Here is a 14,740-nt window from a genome sequence, read left to right as displayed (position 1 = left end):
ATGATAGTATAAAGGCTCTGAGGCTCTCTTCTTTTGTGAAGTTATTAGCTCGAACAACGCTCAGGAAGCGTTTAATTATCCTGTGTCTTATTCAGACTTTTTTCGATCTGTGTTTTCCCATCATTATTATCATCATCATCATCGACAAAAGGGAATTAAGAGATTATCTGCCAAACAATAAACTCTTCAAAATTATGGTAAGATATTTAAAAAAAGGTATACACAAATTGCAATAGCAAATATATATGTATCTTCTAATAATAATATATAAATGTAAAGCAACCTGGAATGTCATATACCCACGCAGGTACCAAATTTAGATCAGACAACAGATATAATTACTTTAAAAATGAATTATAAGATCTACCAATAATAATTAGTAAGATATAGGTAATGTACTATCCTACATTAATCATTTTATCGATTAAGTAATTTTAATAAGTTAACAACCAAACTAAATGTTGAGAATAGTCCATAATACGATGTTCTTAATGCCAACAGTAGTTGAGTAATAGTAAAACTTTTGGTATTGACGATATTTCAAGCGAACTAGTGAAGTTAAGTAGGTTATTTTTAAGCAGACCTCTTGCTCATGTACATTTATCCTTCAGTCAAGGCTTTTTCCCAGAACAGCTTAAAGCTTCGTTTGACGATCTTAAAGTAACGATCCCAATAATTACAGATCGTAGTTTTACAGTGTAATTACAGCACAATAGTGATTGTCCCAATAATATCAAAATTAATAGAAAAAGCTTTTTATTAACAAAAGACAATAATAACTTCCTTACTAAACATGATATTTTACACCCTGACCAATTTGGGTTCCGTAAAGGACTAAATCCAGAATTGGCTTATTTTGAATGTGTCAAATTTGTGACTCAAAACTTTAATAAGTCACCGATTATGGAAATTTTCCTCGACATGACAAAAGTATTTGACTTAATTGATCATGCCGAGCATCTCAATAAATTATATGCTAATGAAATTTAGAGGCCAGGCAAATGATTGACTTAAATCTTACTTAGCCAACAGAATGCAGTGTACGCAAATCAGTAAATTTGTTAAAACTAACAACCAAATTAATTACTAAAGTAGGTGCTACACTTATTTATTACTTAAGGGGGGAAGGGGATTTTTTTTCATTAATGATATTCAGATGGCGATACAACTATAATTTCAGTTAGTGGTCAAGATCAAAGTATGTATAAAACAGATATTTATAATGCCTTATCTGATACTAAATATTGGATAGAAAAATTAATAAGCTTCTTATTTAGCTCAGAAAACACAATTTATGCAATTCACTCATATGGAACAATACCTCGACAGCTCAACATTCATATAAATGACTATGCATTTCATAAAACAGGTAACATAAATTAAGTTCTTTGGTTTAAATTTCGATTCATTTTTAAATTGGAAGGACCATAACCACTCTGTCATAATGTTCAAGAATTGACCATTTCGTCTTGGCCTGCAAAAATTACGACTATCTGTTTCCTACGAAGCAGTCCTTATGGCTTATCACGGCTACGTCTCATCATACTTTAGCAAATGCTCCTATGGGGATCAGTTGTAAACCACTATTTAAATATTACTGTAAATCTGGCTTGTATGTATGTATATACTCAAAATCTGTAATTATCAAAAATCATATCCAAAACATTTCCAAGACCTTATGATATGTGCTCCGTCAACCCAAGAGCACAATATCTTACACCATCCACGCTGTATGACAGACATGCAGAAAAAATGCTTATATAAAGATATACAATAACTATACCTGTTCACATAATCACTTGGGGCCATAAGTTTAACAAACTTCCATTGGACTGGCTTCTAGATCACTGCTTTTATAATACTCGTAACATTACCTACTGATTATGTTGCTCATAAGGAGCGAACCAATTTTTTTTTTTTTTTACTATTTGTAGGTACTCGCTGTGTGATATCTAAATGTTACTTTGTTTTAATTACTGTTGTCTATGATATACCTTGGTGGTATAGTTATTAAGTATACCTATTCTTTAATGTTCATTTATGTTTGCCATTTTGGCTCATGTACCTCGTAGTTTTATAAATGTAACTATGTTAATTTCTTATTAACGGTGTACTGCATGCTGCTTATAAACAGCTGAAGAAGGTGAAACGATTACACACTTAACCCAAGACACTTATTGTACCCTTTTTCTGCTAATAAATCATTTCTATTTGTACTCTCTTTTACTACTACGTTCGAACGTCTCATTTAACCTGTCAGCGTCATTTCGATAAGTAGTATGATGGGAAGATCATGAGTATTTTATTTTCCATTTTTGTATTATCGTTCGTAAGGCTACCCTGTGACAGCTTGAAGCGAAATCCAATGGAGAAATAAAAAGAAACATTATAGTGCTCATCAGCGTCATCAGCAGACTTATGATATCGGAACCAATCATACCGTCAATAACTAGATACATACATGTACCATTAACAAAACTTTACAGGACCTGATACTGGACCATACTGGGCATATCTATCCAAAAAAATAACAGTCTTCTAATTGTGGTCCACCGCATGTAATTTCCGAAAATCAAATTACATTCGTGAAGTTCGGTTTTAAGTACTTATGGTGCTAACATTCGTTCAAAATTGAGTAAAGCTATGCATTTTTATTCAGTATTTACGTCCTAATTTACATGGCGCTATAGGTTCAGCTTGTAAGTTAGTCTCTAATAACATATAAGGTGTACTAAGGTACTGGACTGGACAGCGCTCGTCCGCGACTACGTGACCCACAACCGCGACTAACAACTTCTCTATTCAACTGCAAGTGACACAAAGGAGCCAAGCAACGATTGCAATACAAGGAGCTACAAAAGACTTTTTATCGCCCGCTCAGAAGCCAAAGTGCAAATTGCAGCCGCCTACAACTCACTTAGAGCCACAACACCAGCTGCCCAACACGCATTATACGAGTAGCAGCAAAAACAGCTACTGTAAGTTAAAGCTATAGCTGAACCTCTTAACCAGTTTTATGTCACCTCAGCCTGGCTAAGCTAAGACTATGCAACCATTTTACAGCCATTCTATGTCTAAAGGTTATAAAGTAGGTGCTGAGTGTCGCCTGATTGTCTGCTGGGTTTGTATTTACACATTTGATCCTCAAAACAAACCTGATCGACTGATACATTAATTAAAAATTGTCATCCCCATTACTAAATTATTCATTGAAATATCAGCTTTATTGTGCAGACAAACGATGCAAGTTGTAATGAACTTACTGTATAAGATGTAACGTTAGTCTACCATACATTTCTATATTAATCAAGCTCACCGATCGCTGCATCACGGAAAACCCAAATAATGCTGATCCTCATTCACGTGTAATGGCCGTATATCACATGGGGTCAATTAACATTGGACCGGGCGTGAAAGCGAAAACAAGCGTTTCGTAAATTGCTAATATCTTGTAGTCTGCACTTGATATTTAGTGGGTAGTTTTCTTTTTAGCTTACTCGTAAATAATCTTACTAAAATCACTGAATGATATAAACAATCTATAATAGTCTATATACCTATCTTAAAACTTAGTCGTGTTTGTTATATTACAACACATAACTCGAGAACAGCTGACCCATTTTCATGGTTTTACTGTTTGATTTGTCTCCATCGGAATATCAGATAAACTATTTAAACAGTTAGAAATATTAGAACAAATTAAATTATTTTACTGAAAATATTTTAATTTGTTTTTATGTAGGCCTTGGTAACTTTCTCAGTATATGACATTTATTTCAGTTAATACCTATTAAAATAGACGTAAACAAAATTATAAAAGTAATTCATTGCCATAAGATTGCTCCTAGGGTAGTCCGACACGAAATTGTAGAAAATGATTGAGGGCGCCACTGCGCTTTAACAGACAACACATGATGCAACACGGGTCCATCCATCTCCTTTTGCCGCATAAGTTCGTCCTTCTTGTTGTTTGACGTTGACATATATAACTTTACATCGTAATTCAAACATGTACAATAGATAAATTTGATCATAAAATCACGTATTTCATTAATTGTACATCATCTCTGCGTGATTTATCAATATAAAATTATTTATTAAGAAATACTTTTCCAAAAATATCTTGAATTCAGATCACAATCCATCAACATGCAATTTCGGGCCAATCGCCTATAAAACATGTTTAATGTTATCTTCCGAGTTTAATTACATTTTGTTTTATTGAATTTGATGCTTACTATTTCTTTTCTTCATTTAATTAACTAAGTTGACACAGAAATATTTTAAAATAAAAATAATTATTTACACTGTTAGTCGGTGCGAAGTTTGCCGGGTCAGCTATAAAAGCCGAAACTAAGTTCACCTGAAAGGTAGCACGAACAGTCGAACACGACATTCACTGACAACGACATACGAAGTCGCCGGGTCAGCTAGTTAAATCATATTGTGGTACTTTATGCTGATAAAAGAAATACTTACCCATAACACCATCATCATTATAAAATGAATACTTACTTTTAATAAAATCAGGATAGCCAAGGGGGAACCTTAAATGATTTTATAATAACATAATTATGTACCTATTGCAAAATGTACCAGTTATCTGTTTAAGTGAAGAAATCCCAAATCATTTGAGCCCATTTTACAGAAGTATTTACTGGATAAGAGTTACCGTTCACTGCAAGAGTTTTTTTTTTTGGTGATCCTCCCGGAATAAACAGTACTTGAAACTGCATAATTATTAACTCTTTTTTTTTATACATAGTTTATTAAAATGTCTGTACAGTGTAGTTTATAAGGATAATACTTAATACTTATGTATAATTATGTAAAAGACAAATTGCTGTGCCCTTACAGGGTACTTAAGTCATATAACTATTGGCAATAAAATTGTTTGAAGTTGAAGTTAATCGCTTATCAAAAACGTCAATTCGTAAAATAGGTAACAAATATTAATCAGAAACACCTTTATTCCTTTATTTTTGTAATCTCAATACTTGTACCCTGTACAATGATTGTATATATTTTTTTATAATTTACTGGCACTACTTACATATGCCACTAATATTGTATTAGTGTATAGTTATTTTACACTACTCCAATATTATTTAATACAAGTGATATTCCTAATTGTAGGCGTGTAGTTGTTAAAATTTGTATGTAATCAAAATTAACACATACCTGAGGTTGTCTAAACGTTCTTACCACTTCGGATATATTAAAGGTCATCTGCTTCCAGAAATATATACAGCCTTTGATTTGTAAATCAATGTATTCTGCTTTTCCAATTAATTAAACTTATATTATTTTAACCAAGAACCAGCCGTTACATCTCGATCATCTTTTTTTCTCTAGAATACCCGCCTGTTATTTTTTTATTAAAAATCAATTCTTACCTACATTTTATTTGTTTTATTTTTAAAGATCGCCAGTGTTGCTAACAGTTGGATTCAGACTCCATATACGACCATTATTTAGGTCTTAGGACATTGAGCCAGAAGGGAACATTTTTCAGTTAATATGATAAACAATGGGTCGCTAGAAGCATAATGATTGATTTTCAAATGCATCAACTGCGGTCGCCATGAATAAATAAAGTCTGACGGGTTATTCCCAGTAGTTACCAGTGGTAAAAGGTGGGGAAAAAAATCCCAGTAGTTACCACTGGTAACAACTTGGTGGTAACTAGTGGGAATAACCCAGTCTGACAAGATTCTTTTTGGCCAGGGCCAGGAAATTTCAGGCAATGCTTACATTACGAGTATGGCGTACTTACTCGTAGCGGGGTCGTACATTACGTAAGTCAAATAAAATGTCAGTACCGGTCATGTCAACTTCAAAACATAGTTAATTGGAATGCTACGCAATCCTTCGTAATTAGTAAAGTGAGAAGATGGGTAGCATTGGGCAGTCACTTTGAATATCCTATGATATTGTACTTTATGTCTACATTTAGTTTGTTCGCCAGTACTGTGGAACATTAAGCCATTACAATTCACAACACCGCAATTTTGTACAAAAATAAAAACATATGTTGTACAAAATCATGTTTTTATTTTTGTTCATAATATTCAAGTTCTCCATCAGAAGTTGTAATAAAGTGAACCTAATTAATCTAATTATCATTCATGCACTATGCAGAATCGCACCCGTCACGGCTTATAGTTAAAACAGTCGATTGTTACTCAATTTAATTATTTACTATTGAAGTAATTTATCACGGTGCCCTATGCCCACCACCTGACCCATGGGGAGGTTTGGGCACTTTTGACAGGCTTTAGAAAATCCCTTGCAATGTTGAGACTGATTATATAAATTGTATAAGTGTTTTGGGTTAATAATTGTAGCCACATATATGTTAGCGGCTTTCCAAAAATAAGAATAATAATACCGCATTTTTATTTACTTGTGTTCATTTATAAAAAGTAAGGTGATTGAACTTGGCAACTTTACTTTAGTTAAAATAATTAAACAATTGTGATGTCACTACCGGTCAGCCCACCTCACCTGACGGACAGGTGGAAGTGGTCGAGATTGGAGGGGCGATGGTCTAATAAAAGGCCTTGCACCTCATTAAAGCGACGATTATTATCTGAGCAGCCTTAGGAGTAAGACCTCAACAGCCTATGCTGACAAAAGTGTCCTAAAAGTGTATTTTTGTTATTTATTGTACGATGGTGCTACTAATATTACTATAAATAGTTAAAGTGCTGATAATTTTAAAAGTGTGCTGTGTAAAGTTATAAATAAACGATAAATATGAGTATTTTACAACGAAGTTTCTTTTCTACAACGAAGACTAGCGCTCAAAAGGAAGCCGAGCCCTAACATATATGTGTTAATAATATACGAAACAAGACGCTGATTGTGTTAAAAAATAACGGTTTCATTACGACTTAAGTAAAAAAGTGGCCAATGCCTACTACTAGTTGATGAAATGTAAATAAAAAAAAAACATCAATGTGGGTACTTTTATGTCTATGTTTTCATTAAATACTAGAGATGCAACGGATAGTTGTTTGTCCGGATACCGGATATCCGGCCTGGAAACCGTCCGAATATCCGGTATCCGGCCGCCGGATATTCGGCCGGCGGAACTATACCTACATTTCGGTTTTTCAGGTGCGCATTCTGCCTGTTTGACCTGTTTCCTAGTAAACGTTCACGCCGACTCATTTGTAGGTTCGAAATGAGTGCGTGTGCAAGTCAGTGGAATGATTAAATTGTTTTACAATAATAAACCAGTACGATTATGACCATGTCTGTTTCTTAAATCCAATTTGTTTACTCCGAAATCAAGCAATGTTACTATCCGGTATCCGGCCGGATAGAAGGTCACTATCCGGTATCCGGCCGGATACCGGATAGTGACCGGATATCCGGTGCATCTCTATTAAATACAGACAGAACCGAAGTGGAACCGAAGGTACTTAATGTTATTCATAAAGAAAATCCACATCAACAATGTGGAACACCTGCGTGCAACGATGTCAACGTACAAAATAAGAGTCGTACTACGAGTAGTATATCTAGTAATTACAAGTGTCACTTACCTTCAGTCCTCACTCTCACGTCACTCACACGCCAACCGGCCCGTATCAACACAATCAGTCAGAATTTTAAATCACAGTTTTGTTTGTTTACATGAATTTGTACTGAATAAGATATAATAACAGCATGTTGTGCTAGGGCGGGCTCGTAGCGCCGACTAGCGGAGGGCGCGCGGAACCTCCCGGGCGGGGCGGGGGTGCTCCGTCTCCCTCGCACGCACTACCCGATTGGCACTACAGTCGGTCCCGTTACGCAAAAACGGTGCTTTTATCAATGACATAGGAGATATAATATTAATAGTAGGCGCGCCGTCGCCGTGGCGACGAGGCTCGTGCTCGTAGTAGGGCAGGATACCACTGCAAATTTCTTATCTATAGGTTCTTTTGCTACAATACGTAATGTTTATAGAGTTAGACCAAGAAAATTCTGCAACAATTTTGATAGCATACGCAGTCCAAGTGTTATTTTATACGTCATAATTTCATAGAAGTTTGACGTTTAAAATAACACCTGTATCTACCGCGTGTGCTATCAAAATCGTTGGCTTTTCTTGGCCTAACTCTACCTACGCGTAGAACTTCTATATAAGTTGGCCTAAGTTTCCTGTGCTCTTATTGCTATAATGCAATTATATATATAGTTTTACCTTACATAACACTATTGGATGTGATTTTCGTAAGTTTTCCATACAAAATCTAGCTGTAATGTACCTACTGAATGAAGGATTCTACTTTTACTATTTATATCTTCAATATTACGTTAGTTTCTTGATTTTTCATGGAAGACTCTTGTTGTTGTTTTTTTAAGGGTACTCTAAGTAACATAGGAGTAATATATCAATGACACTTGGCATAAATATATTGTGAAAATATAACTTTTTACACCGTCCATTAGACAGGATTCTGTCCGATGACATTTGCATACTTAATCGAAATAACAAATGAGTGCAGAAATTTGCATTCGTATCCTAGTCTATATTACTGGCCTTGAGCGCCTGATGTTTTCATCCCGAGAGCGTAATAAACCGTTTAGAGAGGGGACAAGTGACTTTCGCTGAAGGATTTATGGAGGAATCTCCAGAATTAATTCGGCCCGATTGTGGCCCCCGTGCTCGTCAAGGGGTGACGCCGACAGATTTGAAAGATTATTTACATAATTACAACTAACATTCGACAATATTTGCTTGCGAAATATAGATATAAAAGGGGGCTGGTAGGTGCTTCCTTTCGAGTTTAAGAGAGAGCCACACTGGGGATTTGCGGCGGCTGGCGATTTCTGGGGAGGCGAGCTCGCAGCGTTCTCGCCTCGAGCGCGCAACGATATCGCCGCAAGCACGCAACGACTTCGCTCCCATTCCATTCCAGTATGACAGTAGGTACGCAGCAAAATCGTTGCGCGCTCGCGGCGAGATCGTTGCGCGCTCGCCTTGTTTTCAATTCGCTCGCAAATCGCCAGTGTGGCCCGCTCTAAAATCTTTTTGGTCATTTGTATCGTTAGATGAGCAATACGGGCGGCCGATTAGCTTAAACCTTTAAAAGCAGCTTCGCTATCGCTTCGCACATCGTCATAGTCAAATATACAGGTTGCTTCCTGTAACAGGATCAATAAATTAAACTAAAGGCTGTATATACTCCTCAAACTGACCAACATTTGTTCAGCAACTTTTAAAAATTATGAATCCTTTAGACTTCCTCTTTTTCATACAAAATAAATATTGCCTTCAATGTACGCTGACATCAGTGTGTTTGACGGTACTTGTCACGCAACATAACAAAATTTGCAATACATTGCGTCTTAGAATAAACTTTAAAGTGTAATAAATATCAAAACATGAGTTATTTTCAAAAGTTGCTGAACAAATGTTGGTCAGTTTGAGGAGTACAGCCTACACTACAGTTTAATTTATTACTCCTGTTACAGAAGACGTAGACGTTTCTCTGTATACAGTCAGCTGCAGAGAAAAGTGATCCCTGGTTTCCTTGTTGTTTGCAAAGGTGCTAAGCGAATAGTATAGGTAGGTGCATAGGTATTTGCTGACTGTACCTAAATCGCGTATGTAGTAGCAAACTGTACACTATACTAGACTACTTGTAATGCCAAATCGTACCCTCAAGCACGGTACCCCGTAACGACAACGCAAATGGTTCGCCGCTTCTATGGAGGGAGACCCGACGGGACCCCAACATTATTTTGTTTCATAGGAACCAAGGCTTGGGGTTCTTAGAAAAATAAACATATCTACAAATAATGTACATGTTATGAAGGGTTGCCAGGGTCGGCAATTACAAGCGTCACTTGGCTGCAGTAACTGCTTAGGTACAGTCGCCATCAGATATATCGGAGCGGCCGAGGTGCTCAAAAGTATCTGAACACGGACTCTAACGCATTGGCAATAGAGGCGTGCTCAGATATTTATGAGCACCTTGGCCGCTCCGACATATCTGATGGCGACTGTACCATCATGACTCATGACGTAAGCTTGTTCGCTACTGACTAATCACCTTATATTAACTATTTAATAGATTTCAAACGCCTCTATCAGTCACTAGATAATAATTAGTAATAAATTCATTTTAAATGCCTTTTATCTAATTAACGGAAATAATAGATATAGTAGCGGTAGCGGTTATTTTTATCAGAACCTTTAACCGCAAAATATCTGTAACATTTTTTTTTTTTTTTTTTTTTTTTTTTTTTTTTTTTTTTTTTTTTTTTTTTTTTTTTTTTTTTTTTTTTTTTTTTTTTTTTTTTTTTTTTTTTTTTTTTTTTTTTTTTTTACTGATCTAGGTAAGTATATGATTAATTTATTATTGCTACTATTGCTAGTAACCAAATTGCGAACATAAACCTAACGAAAGCATAAGTTTCTTTCATAGCGTCATCCTACAATTATACTCATAGTCAAAAATGGTAAGACAATTACAAACAAATTGCTGAGGTCTAGATAGACTTGGCCTGCCTCCGAAATGATTGTTCAATAATACTCTAAATAACTTGTAGCTTGTTTATTTAAATTATGCATATAAAATTTTATACAAAACGACTATAAAAAAAATGTAAAGGCAACTCAAACAATTGCACAAGTACAATATTTAAGTTGATCATTAAAAATTTGTTTCACAACAGATATCTTGTACTAAGAAGCTAATGCAGATTATACAAATAATTTATTAGATTATTTTTTACATTACTTAAAGTGACTGAATCAATTTGGTTTTATCTAAAAACAAATGAGCTTGCCAAGACTTATACAAAAGGAAATGTTAAGTAGACTATGTAAAAAAGGCATAACAAGCAGTTTTTTTGGCAAAAGTACTTTTTATCAATGTTTTTTAAATATTTGCTATTTTTTTTGAACCATGTCTTTATGATGTTGAGGTAACAATTGCTTCTACCTATAATGGTAAGTCAACCAATAAGCATGGATTCTAGCTTCCCCGACTCATGCAGGGCCTTGACGTCAGAGCCGCCGCCGACACAGTTGCCATTGATGAACACTTGTGGGACCTGGAACAAAAAAAACTAATAGTTTGTAGCAGTGAAAGTGGAAATATGTATTAGTAAGTTTGCTAAGGAACTTATTACCTTAAGGCCCCTGTACATATTGGGCCAATGCAGGCCAATCCAAGGGACGCCCCTTGGACTGCCATGCCATGCGGTAGAATGAGATAGCAATATCACTTGCTACCTCTAACGCATAAATGCCCCCGATGACCCCCAGACTGGCCCACGCTGGCCCAATATGTACAGGGGCCTTTAGGTGTTGTGTTATCACTTATCATTAGCCAGGAGGATAGGAGCCATTAACCATCGAAATTCTTCCATTATGGCACATTATAATGTACTTATAATAGTAGGCAATGATTAGCTTACAAACACAAACCTCTGTACAAAACCAAGTATGAATTTTCTCAGAACAATACTAACAACACATCCTTAATTCTTAAAATTCTTAAGAAATCTACCCAAATTATATTCTCTCATGTGGGTTGAGAGCTTGCACTTGCTTGAGTAGTATGTATATGAAGTATTTTTTATAATAATATAGAAAGAACAAACAATTATCTAAAGGACCTAATTTTATGGCTTCTGAGACAATGTCAAATTAAAAAAAAGTATTGTGATCTTTGCCATAGATTGATAATGTACTTAGTACTTAATAATGCTATCTTTGTCTGCATAATAAGATTAATAACACAAAAAGTTATAGCCAACTTTGTTCTTCTAACAGTTCGCCACCTCGACGAGTTAAAAAGTATACAAGCAACAGGTCATCTTTGCACAATACAAACATACCAGTTAGATATGATGTCATTGTTAGGTCATAAATAATATGTTACACAGTGAAGGAAGCAAATATATCTGACACAATTTTATCTTTAAAGCCATAATTTATTTATTTAATAATGATAACAATGGTCTTATTTTTGTTAATACATACTTAAAAATAATGTTAGTACTTAAAAGCTAAATTTGACTTTATATTTAAAATTATTACATTAATTATAGGACAACACACATGATCAGCAATCATCTTTAGATTGTCATAAGAGTGTGTCACATAGTTTTGTAGCCTGTGAAGAGTAATTACTATTGCAGGTGACTGTACACTAAATTGTACTTGTATTTAACACAAGCACTAAGAGAATAATTTCAAGATTAACCCCTCATATGCTTAGACACAGATTCGTGCGTGTAAATTTAAATCTATTGTTTTAAATGTCAAGGTCAATTTTTCAATGATTATATTTGACAGGCCGCATATGAGGGGTTAAGCCAAGCGGCAGCATTAGGGAATGGCAAGTGAGATTTTGCCTCTAGCAACAACTCTCAGAGATTTTGAAGAACCACATAACTATAAAAGTATATAATTATACCTACACACACTCATAAACTATGCCCCCTCATTCTTTGGCAATCATAAAGGAACTGTCCAGAACAGAAGGTCACATATACTGATAATCACGCATTTCTTTCTGAAGAAAGCACTTTGTCTGTTCTTGCCGCTGGTACTTCCGTGCCATTAAAGCATCAATTTGTAACCTTCCAAGCAACTCAACATTCTTCTTCACAAGTTATATCTTTTAAAACATAGCATCAGTAAGCCTGTATAACACTGATTTCTTACCGTTCGGATTCCTGTGATTGAAGCAAGGTTGCCCTGAATATCAGCGCCGTCTTCACGCTGGTCTAGCTCTATCACTTGGAAGGGCTGCTTTACTTTGTTGAAGACCTGAAACGGTGATTAGGAATATAAGAATAGTTTTTTAATTTTTTTTTTTTATAAATCCAAGGTTGCCTGAGAATTTAAAAAAGCAGTGAGAAATGATTTGTCACCAAAGGGAATTAGGTTAGTTTCAGTGGAAGACTTAATACATTGTTAACAAATTAAAATGTTGTGAAATACACACTATGAATCATAATATATTATAATTATTTAGTTTGTAATGTAATGGCAAAGCGAACACTTACTTCTTTAGCCATAGTGCAGTAAGGGCAATATGATTTTGAAAACACAACAACTTTTTCCTTAGAAATAGTGTCTTTGATGAATAGTTGAATTTCCGTTGAGTTCGCCATTTTTGTGGTGGTGGGCCGGATAATTTTACTAATTTGAGTTCCCATCAAATAAAACCTGTTTTTGAACTGTCAAGTGTCAATTTTTGCACACTTCACTAGTGTCACTGTCACTGTCTAAAACACATAGAAGTAGCATCCTATAGAAGTGGTGTGCGCGTGCCTCCGTGAGGGACAAAACCAAGGGCCCAACCTTTTCTGTTCTCTTTCACGACGCAGCAACTAGTATCATTTCTCTCTCCTCGCTCTTTTAAAATGCCGTTTGTCAAAAAAGGACAACCATACTGTTGACAAGGTGGACTTCAAATCAAGTGTTGCCTTTCTTGATGCGCCCAGGCTGTGTATGTGTGCGTAAAAGCGTATATGTGTGCTCTTTTAGGGATGTGAAAAGTCGATTTTAATCATGTTATATATCGATAAACGCTACACAGCGGAACGAAATAGCTATTAATTGAAGCTTCAATATCTTCGTTAAACATAAACATAATTGAAATGCTAATGGATAATGAATATATTATAATATAATAATATAATTCAATTATTGCGGAACACCTATTTTAGGAGGTATTTATGTATTTTAATTAAATATCTGAACTTTCCCTTGGTTCCCTGCTGGGGCGTGACTATAAAATTGTGATCTGATAACCACAATAAAGAATAAAAGCGTTTTTGGTCATTTTAGGTATCGTTAAGCCTTTGAAGTAAAATTAAAATTGCAAGAAATGTCGATAGTTTATCGATATGACTTTATCGACATGGCTACAGCAACGTGGGCCTCATTGTTAATCGTACACTAAACAAAAGTGGCAACAGTGACAGCTCGCTGAGACACTGTCTATATATATATTATGTCTATGGACAAAACATACGCAATGCGACAATATTAAAAACACGTTTTAACATTCCTCACAATATACCAAAAACAATCTACATAATTCGGTCGGGTTATTTGTTGCCCACCATAGCCCATACTAACAAAAAGGTGGGGAACAAACAAAAAGTGAGACTGTGACAAGGACAAGCAATAGTACCGCTTTCTCTGCTACTCCTACTGAAAGTTCTATAAGTGTATCTCGTTCGGTCATTTGGCCACTCCCCCGTGTCTTCTCTATGTTATTGTACCTCTATGCTAAAACATGAATTTAGTATAAAACTGGATCAGGCATGAGGGGTGGGGGGAAATGACCGAACTGGATAGTCTTATGTATGTTTCAGTAGGAGTAGCAGCGAAAGCGCTATTATTGTTTGTCCTTGTCACAGTCACACATTTTTTTTATTCCCCACCGTAAATTTAGTATGTATTATGGTGGGCATCAAATAAATTCGACCAATCATAGTGTCGCATTGCGTATGTTTTGTCACTCACGGAAGCACGCGTATGGCACTTCTATAGTATTCCACCTTCTATGCTCTACAAAAAAACATAAAAAGTTCCGAAGTGACCACACGATAGTGTTTCATAGATAAAACCATTAAATGTGAAGATAAAATAAAAATATTTATAAGTGTTATAAATCATAAGTTTATCTTTAAACCTTTGATAAAGAAAAACTTCTACTTGGGGTATAAAATAATCGAAGTAGTTTTGTGATTGACCTCCTTCGAAGATAAT

At 35.3% G+C, this 14,740-nt stretch overlaps 1 protein-coding gene across 1 annotated transcript; it reads right to left on the bottom strand.

The window, feature by feature from the left end:
• Positions 1–10,949: 10,949 nt before the first annotated feature.
• Positions 10,950–13,212, bottom strand: LOC134672485 (uncharacterized). Its single transcript, XM_063530425.1, has 3 exons — positions 13,024–13,212; positions 12,680–12,784; positions 10,950–11,058 (listed from the first exon to the last, which is right to left on the bottom strand). The coding sequence occupies exons 1-3, from the start codon at positions 13,174–13,176 to the stop codon at positions 10,960–10,962; spliced, it is 357 nt and encodes a 118-aa protein (XP_063386495.1). The 5' UTR covers positions 13,177–13,212; the 3' UTR covers positions 10,950–10,959.
• Positions 13,213–14,740: the final 1,528 nt, after the last annotated feature.

Source organism: Cydia fagiglandana, chromosome 17 (assembly GCF_963556715.1).
Source record: "Cydia fagiglandana chromosome 17, ilCydFagi1.1, whole genome shotgun sequence".
NCBI classification, from domain to species: domain Eukaryota; kingdom Metazoa; phylum Arthropoda; class Insecta; order Lepidoptera; family Tortricidae; genus Cydia; species Cydia fagiglandana.
This window is presented reverse-complemented; position numbering and strand designations above follow the sequence as displayed.

What these genes read in the sequence shown, in the direction of transcription:
- LOC134672485 (XM_063530425.1), bottom strand. Translation starts at nt 13,176, where the DNA reads ATGGGAACTCAAATTAGTAAAATTATCCGGCCCACCACCACAAAAATG. An exon ending in ACTGCACTATGGCTAAAGAA is followed by an intron (nt 12,785 to 13,023) that starts GTAAGTGTTCGC and finishes TCACCGTTTCAG; the next exon opens with GTCTTCAACAAAGTAAAGCA. An exon ending in CAATCACAGGAATCCGAACG is followed by an intron (nt 11,059 to 12,679) that starts GTAAGAAATCAG and finishes TTTTTGTTCCAG; the next exon opens with GTCCCACAAGTGTTCATCAA.